Raw genomic sequence first — 13,635 nt, forward strand, 5'->3', positions numbered from 1 at the left:
GTGAAAATCCACTGCTGCTTGTTGCCAGCTGTAGATGTGGCTGCAGGTGGCCAACACTGTTGAGTATGCACTACATACACATTATTAAGATACATTCTACAGGTGCATTTCCGAGCCGTAATTTTCAACATGTAGCGGATTTGATCCCATACAGAATGCAGAACAATATTTAAAGGTGAAAATTTGAAGGGAACATGCAGAATACACAGGAAAGTGCATTTTGCTTTTATGTTTTTTTCATGTGAAGCTTCCGTTACACTTACAATTCCGTTACACTTACACTTTTTAACTTTCACTCTTATTAGCTATACATAACAACAGCAGGTAATACAAAGATAGCCATCTGCCTTCCAAGAAATTATTTAATGAGTTTCTACTACAGAATCTTTAATACTAAAGGTGATTTACAAGCCTTGATGTCTATTATCTCAACTTGAATTTGTAGATGAAATCTGTCTACTTTTTAATATAGCCATTTTTATCCAGATACTGTAGAGTCAGTAAACATAAACCTTTTCATGATTACTTTTCCCAATATACTTTTCATTTAAAAGCACTAATAGCATATGCATTATGCTCTTAAATTCTTGAATTTGCAGCAACGGTTGCATGTATTTAAATATTAGGGATTATTTTGGACATGTTGAATAACAGATAACACCATACGTTGTCTAAAGTACAGTTTTGTTTAGATTGGGAAAAAGGGTGTTTAGTTTGGCTGAGAATACAGATGTTATGTGAGGCAAAATTAAATTACCATGAAATACATGAAAGAGATAAGAGTTTGCTTAATGGAACTAGACCTTAATCTATTTAGTCTAGCACCATCTCATCTTATGTGAGGTCTTGGTCTAATAGCTGAATTTAAATCTGAAGAATGGATTTCAATATCAGCTTCAAGGTTTGTTACCTTTAGCAATTTTAGCTTCTAACATGCTTTTGTACACATATGGATATCCAATACTTTTTTAAAATTTTGCTTTGGGTCTTTTACTTCTGTGGCATCCTATACCTATCAGTTTTCTTAACATAATTTCATGCTGTGTGAATAAATATGGTCTTTTATTTGTTTTGAGTGTAGATGTTGTCATTTATATGTTGCAGTCTGTGCCCATAACCTCCAAACTAAATATAAGTTCATGTTCTCCTTATTTGGGTGAATAACTGAGTTTTTTAAATTGAGAGAGTTTTAAAAAAAATCTTGATTTATCTCTCATTATGTATTTGATTTATGAATGCATATCATATTTTTAGTCAATCACAAAAAATTCTGATAACTCCAGAAAAACATATTTTTAGGTGGAGACAGTAAGTAAACAGGAAAAAATGGCAGTTCAATTTGACCTTGAGTAATTTTTGCTGCCTATGAGTTATGGGAAGCACACCAGTACCAGTTAGGAGGGAGTGTTACCTCTACCAGTTTTTCCCAAACACCAAATCAGTGTAGTATGTTGATTTCAGATACCTTTCAGCAAACCTTGCAAGCTTCGAATCTTATCTTTAGCTTAGAGAGGGAAAACACTTTTTAACTTTCACTCTTATTAGCTATACATAACAACAGCAGGTAATACAAAGGTAGCCATCTGCCATCCAAGAAATTATTTAATGAGTTTCTACTACAGAATCTTTAATACTAAAGGTGATTTACAAGCCTTGATGTCTATTATCTCAACTTGAATTTGTAGATGAAATCTGTCTACTTTTTAATATAGCCATTTTTATCTAGATACTGTAGAGTCAGTAAACATAAACCTTTTCATGATTACTTTTCCCAATATACTTTTTGTTTAAAAGCACTAATAGCTTATACATCAGCATTAGAAAACAGCCAGTGTTTCTCTGCAAACAGCTCAAGTGCTTTTTCACTACAAGAATTTTTCAGTCTAAATGAATTTGATATCATGACAGAAAAAAATATCTCATTATCACCCAATTCTAGGAACCTCACATGCATTATATATATATATTACACAAATATAATTCCTATTGTGATTTGTCTATAGAAAAATACTTCTTTAGTGTTCTCATGATTTTATTTTTTTTATAGACTCACCTTAGAAAAAGAAGTGCTACTCTTACAGCTTCATTCATTTTCTGAATGCAAGAGTAGCCTTCCTAGTAGATGTCTCAATTTAAGCCCCATTTCTGCTTCTGGCAAAACAAATGAGCTCTTTGTTATTAGCTTTTAATCTTACTTAGGAAGGTTCACATACTTTTTTTTTTTTACCTGCTATTAAACTGAGACTGAGTTTTTTAATGAAAGCTGTGCTGAAAGCTGATACTTTAAAACATGTGACCCAATATCCTTTGAAATGCTTCTTTTTATTTAATATTTTCTAAGCTTTTTAATGTTGTGCTGCACAAGAGCTGTGTTTACAATGACTGTTCAAATTGTCTCCTTTTACGCAAAGGAGAGTTCGAAACATTTGTAAGCTACAATAGTTGAAATTCATGAAAGTCACTAAAGTAAGTTATCAGTCACTCAATGGCCAAGGAATAGGAGATGATAACCAGTTGTGTAGAGGTAATGTCTGACCACTTGCTAACTATGACAAAAAAACCAGAACAGTATCAAAACAAGCAACCCTCCCAAGACTTGGCTACTTTATCTAGACTGATAAAACAGGTTTGGGGTTTGTTTTCAACATTTTTCTTCTAAAAAAAAATCTCTTGTATTATTAGGTTTTCTTGATGGGATGATCTGCATTGCTTCTTCTTAAAGATGCAACTGCATTTGACACATCAATACCAGGTCATTTGGTGTCTTATCCAATGTCCACCAAGACAATTGGAAGTCCTTTTTTTAAGTTGTTTTAATTTCAACCTAATTCCATGCTGTTTGTAAAGTATGGCAATGATCTCAATAGCTCCACTTGCATATTTATGTGTATATATATACAAATATATATATGCATATATTTTTTTAGAAATTATCCCCTGTGGTTTTTGTTTTCACCCTTTGTGTGTAGAAAATTTTCATATATACCAATATTATCTGTAGATGCGAATGAGAATGGGAGTATAGGCACCACTTAGCCTCCACTCTTTATGCATCAGAAAAATCTGCTAATGTTATTTTTTGTTTGTTTCAGGTTTCTTTTCTCCATGGAAAACTCCAAAGCCTGTAAGTTCCCTTTCAAAATTATACACATCGGCATCATATGATGAGTGTCATTCAAAGCAAATTTCTGTAGACTTTCACATAACCCTCCTGTTCGCAGCTCATGAGATACCTCTCAGCAGTGCCCCAGCTCTAGGTGAGACAGCATCAGGGGTGGCCTCACTAACAAGCTCTGCAAATCTATTGACTTGGAGTCTGCCAGCAGCGGTTTGGAGAAAGGAACGTCTCGCTGTTAAGATGGGTGTCAAGAACCAGAAATGCAGTGGATCAAAAGTGAGGGGTCTGGAGGAGAAGGCAGCAGAAGGCCTCAACAGTGAGGCTAGTCTAGCTGGCCTTCTCGTTGGTAACCTCTTTGCAATGGACAACCTGCACTTTTTCTGGTTTACAAGTGGATTGAGCTTAACATCCTTAAAGTGATTGTTACTCTTTCTTGCATTAGTAGTTCTAGAGCTGGAAATAGTCACACTTCAGGTGAGAGCTTGAACTAGGTAACTTACTGAGGTGCCTTCTAAGCAATATTTCTATGTTTCTATGATTTTGACATTAAATCCCAAGGTATGAAGACCTTTGCTACTGTAAGACCTGTAAGCAGTGACTGTATGTATTCTGTTGATGCCACATTATATCATTTTTGAAGTTGTGACAACATTCACAGTGTAAAAAGAAATCATAGTCTATTTTTTTGGGTTGTCTGGTTTGTTTTGGATTTTTTAATTTGGCTTTTTAATTTAGATGTAAAGATCTTAAAGCAATGCCTGTCTCTCATCAGAGGTGTGTAAAGGACAAAAAAAGCCCTGTCTCTGCCTGAAGGCTTCGGAGAGTAATACAAATAACAATAGCAATATTTTTTTTACAGGATTTATACCTTTCTTATGTTTTGGAGGGGGAGTGGGGTGGTATGTTGAATCTGGACAACTTCACATCCTCTCATATTGGATCATAACACATTTAATGCATACCAAAATAATTTGTGTAGCCTGTCAAATATGAATAGCAACTAATTAATCAACTGACGCAACTGTCAATGCTCATCTTCTTTACATATGCACCAAATATATAAACATCAGCATATTGTTGATGATATTTTGCACACTTTTGTTATATAAACAGTATAGTAGTTCATATTCAAGTAGCACTTGCCAATAATCAGAATCTGGATAAACAACCCAAGTGATGCAGTTTTTCATGCAACAGTCTAAGGAAACCAGGGCCCACAAAATAACATAACACCATTGTTTGCAGATACCATACCTGCGTGCAGGCTAACCACTGACAGCTAGTTTATTTGAGATAGTCTCAGTAGGGGAGTTTACAAAGGTAGTATGAAATTCCTCTGTCAGCACTTTAACTAGAGAAATGATCAGACATAAATCTCTAGTGCCCAAGATTTGAAGATAAGATTGAAACGAGGTGCCCCTGAAGCACTGACTGTCTGCAGACAGTCGGAAGCAATCAGGCCAGCACCAGCAGGTTCAGAAAGCCTTCCCAGCACCCCAGAACAGCCCTGTAGGTGTGTAATGGGAAAGAAAAACTGTAGACAGCCCAAACGCAGGTTTCTTCTCTGCATGGGTGACTAATGGTGCCCCCTCACCTCTCTGGCTACACAGAGGAGAAGTACCCACCATTCTTTATAGCAAAAAGGGAACCACGGGCCATTGGCTGGAAGAGGAGAAGAGACAAGCTCCTCTCCCTGAGGCAGAGGCTTAAGGATGGTGTTCAGTGCATCCTAGTGTGCTCAACACCCCTGAGTAACCTGGACTGATAGAAATTTTCTGTGTTTTCTGTGTATATAGTGCATATATTATATATATCACATGTAATACAATTTGATTAGTACAAAATTAACTTGAGCAATGTCACCAAACCATTACCCTGACTTAGATTTGAGCCCTGCACTCAATACCATGCTTACTCATTTCCAGGAGCACCTTCCTCTGTGAGCTGACATTATGATAACTCACACTGCAAAACACTATGTAACTATTTAACTATTTGATACAGGTTTGGGAATATATAATTCAATTTGTGTTTATCTGTTCATATAACTATCTATGCTAGCAGTATTACCCACAAGTAAGAATGTTTTCCTTGCTTTTTAATTTCACTCTTGAAGATGTAGAGCTAACCAGCAAGCAAGAGTTAGACATATGGGACCCAGTAGGGTTTTGCCAATTGATCTCCAGTTTCTTGTTCTTCCTCCAGGGAAAACTTTGCTCATCAAAGATAATTATATTTTCCTTTCTCTTTTTAAAGCATTCTTTAAATATTTTAATTTTATTTAGTTTCACATTTTGAAAGAGGTAAGTGTTCTATTTCTCTGGCACTGACCAAGAAGTTAGGAAAACTTCACTTCTAGATAGACAGGATCCCACATGTCTTTCTGCTTCATAGCAATAAGATAAATAGTTTGGTTTCACTGACTTGTAATATTTTTTAGATTCTTCTAAGGGTAAAACCTAAATATAATTCTCCATTATTTTCCTTGATCATAAGGAGCATATATTTAGCCCAGTTCTCCTTTCCTATTTAGATATAGGGGTCATAATCAGGTTTGTTTCTGTAGACCTTTGAATTTACACTTCCACGATACAATGATATACTGTATATATTTGTATATATACCTGAGATAATTCCTTTAGATTCCTTTAGATCCAGAAGAGCTATCAGAAGTATTATAGTGACATTCAGGTGATTTACAACAAAGTCTGCTTTGCCCAACAAAGAGGATGAGTTTATCTTGGTACAAAGGGTACCCGAGGGTACCCTAGGTACTTTCCTGTACCTAAGCTATTTTGATGGTAACTCAGGTATGTCCATATGTCAGTGTATCACACAGGATCTACATATCTATAGTTCCCTCTTATATCACATCCTAGTTGCCATCTTGTGTATATGACTCAAAATAAATGTGTCTTTCTCGAACAACATTGGTGAATATTGAATACAGTATTCCATATCTTCATCATTAGCACTTCATAACACTTCTCAACTTAGATATCATACCAAATGCATACTAGTGCATGAGAGTCATCCTATGTTTGACTGAGATACCGAGATCTTTCTTCGTTGTTTCTAATAAACCAGCCCTACTTACTGCTGAAACTCTGACAGAAGCACAGATTGATTTGTAACACTAATCTCTATAAAGAATGAAGTCCTCAACAATTTAAAATGGTCAATATCCATATTCTATTTATTTTGAAGTATGAAGCCAAGTGTCAGATCACCTGGGATGTACAGAGTGATAGTTACTCAGCATGTTCACCAGGAGGACTCTAAAACATCTGTAGTCCACACATACTCAGTATGCAAAAAGCCTGATGCTGTTAATCATCAGAACAGAGAGCAAAGCCTGCCTGCTGAGCCAAACATCTTCTGAAACCCAGGAACTAAAGGCAAAGGTTAATCACAGAATTTGTAGAGCAAACTTACTGTAAACCTGCGATCATCTTTGATAAGGCACTGCTGATAAAACACTAGAAGTTGGTGGTACTTAATTACAGTTCACAATGTTTCCAAGGGTCATTTTTTGTATAATTAACTGATTGTTGGGTTACGTGCAAGCACATACTGTTCTGAAGTCTTTACCATACTTTGCTTCAGGAGCGATCACAGCAAAAGGCAGATATTCTTTTCCTGGGATAAACTTTTGTGTTTTGTTTAACTTAGCCTCTTCAAATATATTTGCTAATGCAATTTAATTAGTAGCCAAGTCCTTCAGAAAGAAAAATGCAGATTCCCCAAGTCATCTTTTGTGCAATCTATTGTATTATGTCTTTTCTGCCTTGATGTACTTGTGAGACCACTAAGGGCAGTCTTGTAGAAAACATGGACTGAAGTGGCTTTCATGCATAGATAATAAACTGCTGTGTACTTCTCTACTCTAAATGGTCTGGAAGAGTTGAAGCTTGTCCCATGCTTGCGAGTTTAGTTGGAGGGTGCCAATGTAATTTTTGTATAAGAAAGAAACAGTAAGAAATGAAAAAGACTTCATCAGGCTAATGCTCACTTTTTTCTCATTGTGTTCTGTGGTTTACCATTGAACTTTCAGCTGTCACTAGATGTTCAAATACCTGCTGCAATAATTGTCCCCCTTTTTTTTTTCTTCAACTGATGCTGTGAATTCTGCTCAGTTACAGTAATCTGCTTCTCCCTGGACAGCTAGCTTTTTTTATGCAAAAGATAGAGCATTAAGATCATTCAGTTGCTACCCAATCTGGCCACTTCTTTGTTAAACACTAATTACAGTTATGTATTTTGATGAATCTGATAACTATATCTTCACAGACCCATCAATTCTGCCATTAGCACAATAACTTCCAACAGCTCAGCACATGCTGGGAAAGGCATTAAACATGTCTCAAGGGTAACATTCGACCCTAATCCATATGGGATCATACTATCCAAGAAAGATCACATCTTCCCATGAGCAACAAATTGACAAGTAAATTTGAGTACATCATTTTATAAACAGCACAACACACAACTTTCATCTCAAAAGGCAGCAAAGAGACTTGCTAATTTTACAAAATACATCTTTAACTTAAATCAGCGTCTTGGGTCTCACTGTGGAAGTCACAATTTTGGCAAAACTTTATCTTTATTCCCTGTATGTTTTTATTCCAGGTGATGGAACGATGGGAGAATCAAGGCAGCCCTCAAACAAGCCTATCGGCTCCAGCTATGCCACAGAATATTCCCTATCCACCCGCTCTTCATAGGAGTTCATTTCCCGATTCAACAGAGGCCTTTGATCCACGAAAACCTGACCCATATGAGCTGTATGAGAAATCAAGAGCTATTTATGAAAGTAGGCGTAAGTGAAAGCACTGTTCACCCTGCTGACCATTTAATACTTTAAGCTTTTGCCTGTGAATGTGTCACTGCTGACATAATTTCCATAATTATCTTTTGTAATTTAAAGAAAGCAACTATAATCCCAGTAACAGAAGCCATTATAAATTATTCGAAAATTCTACACTTATACATTTTCCTAGATCTTGCATAGATTCTGAAGGTATTTTCCCTTATATTTTTACTCTCCTCATTCTGATTGTTAAATCCTTAGTGAAGAACAGTATATATGCCACCACATTTTACTGTGCTATTTTTCTTCATAGTTAACCAATAGGAGGATTTGAATTTATCAATACAGAATTCTTTCCCTTACTTTCACTTTAAAGTGAGATTTATTAAAGAAATTACAGATTTTTTTGTTTTTATAAAAATTACTTGGGCAAGTTTTCACATTGTCTTCAGTAGTTAGAAGGAAACCCATAGCACTAATAACTACTATTTGAAGATCTATACAAAACAGTTCTGAGCCATCAAGATTACCATCTTGATTTTATTTTTTCTTGTTTTTGAGTGGTGTACCATATATCTTACACAAGTATGAAAGGGGTTAAACTTATATACTCCTTATCATAAATAACATTTTAGCTGAAAACTTTATTCAAAATTGTACAGAGATTTTACACTTATTAACATCAGAGCCTCAAAGTAGTTTGTTTGTTTAATTAAAGGTTTTTCATAGCAATTATTACTTGAACATGCCACCTTTCAATTAATTTCATAAATTACTTCAGCCTATAGACCAAATTACTTTATAAATTACACATAAAATATTGCACTGCAGCTGATCCAGATTAGCCCATTTATATTGGCTGGTCCCTGAGACAGAGGTAAACATAAACTATCATAATCCATGATCTGCAAGGTACAAATTTCTTGAATGTGCAAAGGGATAGGCAAAGCTGGCAAAAGGTCCAGAGCACAAGTCTGATGAGGAGCGGCTGAGGGAACTGGGGCTGTTCAGCCTGGAGAACAGGAGGCTGAGGGGAGACCTTATCTCTGTCTACAGCTACCTGAAAGGAGGTTGTAGTGATGTGGGTATCAGTCTGTTCTCCCCAAGTAACAAGCGATAGGACAAGAGGAAATGGCCTCAAGTTGCACCAGAAGTGGTTTAGATTGGATATTAGGAACAATGTATTCATCAAAAGGCTAATCAAGCCTTGGTACAGGCTGCCCAGGGAAGTGAGTGAGTCACCATCCCTGGAGATGTTTAAAAGACATGACAATGTGGTACTTAGGGACGCGGTTTCATGGGACTTGGCAGTGTTCAGTTTACGGTTGGACTCAGTGATCTTAAATGTCTTTTCCAACCAAAATGGTTCCATGATTCTGTGATTCTACATTATTGTCCCAGATATGGGATTGGTGATGCTGTTACTTTCCTTGGCTCTTTAACTATAGCATCAGCATCTCTTGATTTTTTTTGGTATTTCCAGTCCCCAGCAGGATGGATAGGGTGGAGGAACACCAAGTTTTTTCTCATCAGCTCTAAGTTAACTCTAACGTAGTCCCTGAATTGCACCTCTTTCTTGATCAACACAAACTCCAGTCTTTTACTGATATAATCTGCTGTGTTGAGGAGGATGTTCTATACCAAGGGAAGAGCTGTTCACTTGTAGGTTGGAGTTATGCTAAAGCCTGTGTTTAAATGGTTTAATTACGTTTGAATTCTGTTCAAGAGGCAACTGGAAATAGTACACAAGCCTTTTTCAGACAAAGACAAAATAAGAATTAAATCCAGACAACATAAGAATTAAAAATCATGAAGCTGTTAGGCCCAAAAAAAGAAAGTGAGAGATAAAAAACAAGAATATGGTAACCACTCCTCCTAGATTTCCAGCAGTGTCCTGATCTTTCAGATAATCCTGAAAGCTTTAATTTGTTGTCTTCTGACACTGGTATCCTTTGAACATTTTCTCTAGTTCTCAATTCCAACCAGATCTCTTCTGCACATATTCATATTCCTTGGTCTTAAATAACTGCCTCCAAACATCTCTTTTCTCCCTGAGATTTTTGTTTCTTGAATGCCATAACCACAGATTTTAGAAAATTCAATTTGTCAAGCCTTTGATTGCTTTTATTCTCTACTTAGTGCTAGTGTTTCCTGAAGTGAGAGGAACAACAGGCAGAAAATCCATTACTGAGTCAAGAAATTGTCATCTAAATTGAGTATATGGGAGGGAGAGTTTCAAGATAATACAGTTTCCTATCATATGGCTGTGTCAGGTTTGTTATCTTCAGTAAAGACATACCCTTAAAGTATACAGAAGAAGTTCAGCTACTTTCAGATTTTTTTAAGTACTTCTTATCTCAAAGCAAGTCTGCCTTATCTGCTGGCAAGACCAGAAAAGAAAGAGGTTAATCTTCTAAAAATAGTGCAAAGAAGTGAACAATTATGACCTGGAAAACTCAAAAAAAAAGACATAGTGCTAGATTTTTTGTTTCTCTCACAGTGAGACTGTTACTAAACAGTTTCTTTTCATACTGCTAGACCTCTGAATTTCTATAGATCCTTTTATCAGAGGATCTCACTACAGCACTCACCAGGACCTTATCAAATCCTCCTGCTTCTGTGTCAGGGAGATGAGTCAGTTATGCATCACAGCGTAGTTCTGTGAGGAGCACAAGCCACACGACTCAAAGCAGAGCAAGAAACCCAAGGAGCCTGATTCACAAGCTTTTGCTCTTGCCACTAGGTATGCTCATCCCTACCTAATGATAGCTAGAAAGGGGCTTCAAACACAAAGTCTCCATGGAAAGGCAAGATTTTAATTGTACAGGAATGTCTTTCCACCTCAGGCATGTCAAGGACCTGCCTGACCCTGTGCGATAGAGAGATTTCAATTTTTAATGATCACATAGGAATTAAAAAGGACTGTTGCTTTCTCACTGAAAACAGTTCCGTAGAGGCAGTTCTACCAATACAGATTTGAGACAAATCAAATGATCCATTAGTACAGAAGTGGAGTGCAACTACATTTTTTAAGTCGTAGCTCCTTGGAAAATTATTTGTCACTAGTTAGCTATTACCTGTCAGCTCCTACCTGTTAGCTCTCACCTGCTCCTGCTGTCACCCATCAACTCTGCTCAATAGCTCCAAGTAGCCAAAAAGGAGAATAAAGTGTTTCCAAAGACTGTTGAAGAGCATCACATCATCCAAAACAGTTGCCTAAAAGTAAAAGATGGGAAATTATAGTTCTCTTTCTTTTCTGGACCTATGTCTCTCCCTCCCACTGATTCTTGTTGGTTGGTTGGTTGGTTTTTTTCCCTCATTTCTTCTCTTTGGTAAAGAGAACCTACCAAGCTTTCTGCTGTTACATTATTTTTCAAAACTCAGAAATGGAGGAGCAGACCTGCTCAAACAACTGAATTATTTTTCCTTTTTACATCCAACTATAAATTTTAGATGTCTTAAAGGCAATCCTTTAACTTCTTTCTCCTTACAACAACTCTTGGGATGTAATTGACAGTGTGACTCTGCTGGTATCCATGGAAGCTTGGTACAAGAGCTAGAAGATGGAACATCAGATCTGGAATTATTAACAAAATTAACAAAATTATTAACAAAAAATATTAACAAAAAAATTATGAGACTTGATATGCACCAGTTGTTAGAGCTGTAAATGGAGCTCCACAGCTGCCATTGGCAGAACTCATTCTCCTGAATTTAACATTTTCTTTATCCTGTCCTATATGTTATATTGAATACTGTTTGTTGTAAATACACAGTTTATAACAAACTTTGTTCAGGGGCCTGTGCAGGAAGACATTAGGCAAACAGGGACACAGAACTGTTGAGCATCATAATGCTATAGTATTTATATAGTTATAAAATGTATAATATAAATTCAGGTTTATATTCCTTCAAAGAAAGCAGTAAAATAAAAGGTTACATTTGTCCTTCAGTGAGTGTATTAGACCAAGACTGGTGATGTGACACAGAAATGCCAGTAGGAAGAATGAGTTAAGCCAGTGATAAGCTCTCATTAAAAGCGAAAACTGAATAATTACAGTTCCACCTTTTACTGGAATAACAAGGGTTCCTTCCTTCAAAATCTCCCATGTTATTTTCTCCTCTGACCATGGTATCACGAATTGCCCAAATTCCTTTCTAATCCATCATCTGTCTTATGCTCTGTACATTTTTTTCTGCCAGATAGTTAGACAAATTGGAAAAGAACCAAAAAGCACAGTCCATCAACAACTGTGAGACATGTAAATAGCCCATGTATTAACATAATGCGTTATTAGCCTTCATAAAATAAGGGTGTTTTCTTATGCAGACTTATGAATAACTTTCTCTAAGGGTCATAGACAAGTATTTCAATACATATTCACAGGATACTTTTCATCTGAAATACCACTGTGGGTATTCAGATCAGGTATTAAAGTATCAAAAATAGGAAAGATTTGTCAGACAGCATTATACTTAATCATAATCTGTAACTCTGAAAATACCATTCTTGCAGAAAAATACAAAGACCATCAGGGTTTCCTAAACATGATACTTGTGGAACATAAAAAAATGCTAGTTATATAGAACTGAATGAATGATCACCTGAGAGGTTCTATGGCATGGTCTACAACTAAGCAGGATTTTCTTGTCAATGCCTGTTGCCCGAAGTCCTACACAGTTACAGTCTTAAAAATGGAAAGAAATTTTTCACATAACTGTTAATGCATTTTTTTCAGACAATATTTTTCTAACAAAAATTTTGTCTGTAACAATTTTTCCCATTTTTGCTCATCTCTTAAAAAAAAAAATCAAATTTTGGTTATGGTGCTTTAAAAAGGTATATACATATGTGTGCATATATATGTATATATAGCACTATGCTAGTGTTAAATACACAGTATTCTGAAGTATTCTAGAGGTAGAAAGTATTTATTTGAATGGGTAAAGGGTTTGGGACTACAAATTTAGAAAATTAGGTTCTAGTTTCAAATATTCCTTGAGCTCAGTTTGCCATACTTTCAATACTTCTGTTCAGCAGTTACTGCCCTTTGTACCAGTAAAGACATGCCTGTCTTCACTTAGTAAATAAAAGAGTATTGGGAAATTACTAATTATTACATATTATCATCAAATTGCTCCTTGACCATGAGCAATTGAATTATATGAAGGTAATTTCTCGAAGGTAATTTTTCAAAGTAATTTCTAGACAGTACAGGTCGTTGTTTTGCTTGCATCTATTGCTATCCCAAGCAATAGCATAGAGAAGGTCTAAGAACTTACATTACTAAATTAATGTAACCTTTTTTTTTTTTTAATAAGGTATGATACATAACAAAAGGAGATACATTTTAACAGACCACCATCAAATAATTTTGTACTGTTCATCACTGCAGAAAGAGTTACTCGCCATGACAAAATGGATTTGTTGGTTATAAGAACTGACAGGGAAACCAAAAGCATTTTCAAATGAAATCATGAGACTAACATCATCACAGTACTGTGGATGTAAAGTGATTTTGATCGCTGGATTGCAAAGTAGGTCCCAAACAGCCTACACTAATGTGAAGTGTCAGTTTTACAACTGATGGCAGTATTAAAGATGCAGTATTCCTTTCTCTTAAACAATTTACACTTTACTACAATGTATACAAATAGATTTTCATCTGCAAAGTGATAGGGTGTACTTAAGAAGTCAAAATAATAA

The 13,635-nt window shown here is 35.9% G+C and overlaps 1 protein-coding gene across 2 annotated transcripts in view; it reads left to right on the forward strand.

Annotated features, from left to right (window-relative positions):
• MAGI2 (membrane associated guanylate kinase, WW and PDZ domain containing 2) overlaps nucleotides 1–13,635 on the forward strand; it is a gene marked incomplete at both ends in the record, with an annotated part of 741,772 nt that overhangs the window by 648,978 nt on the left and 79,159 nt on the right. For both annotated transcript variants that reach the window (XM_080355648.1, XM_080355649.1), the window contains 2 exons: nucleotides 3,093–3,124; nucleotides 7,748–7,937. In XM_080355648.1, the coding sequence (XP_080211774.1) occupies nucleotides 3,093–3,124; nucleotides 7,748–7,937 (222 nt within the window). The remainder of the gene's footprint in view (nucleotides 1–3,092; nucleotides 3,125–7,747; nucleotides 7,938–13,635) is intronic.

The sequence above is a fragment of the Nesoenas mayeri genome (assembly GCF_963082525.1).
Source record: "Nesoenas mayeri genome assembly, chromosome: 1".
NCBI classification, from domain to species: domain Eukaryota; kingdom Metazoa; phylum Chordata; class Aves; order Columbiformes; family Columbidae; genus Nesoenas; species Nesoenas mayeri.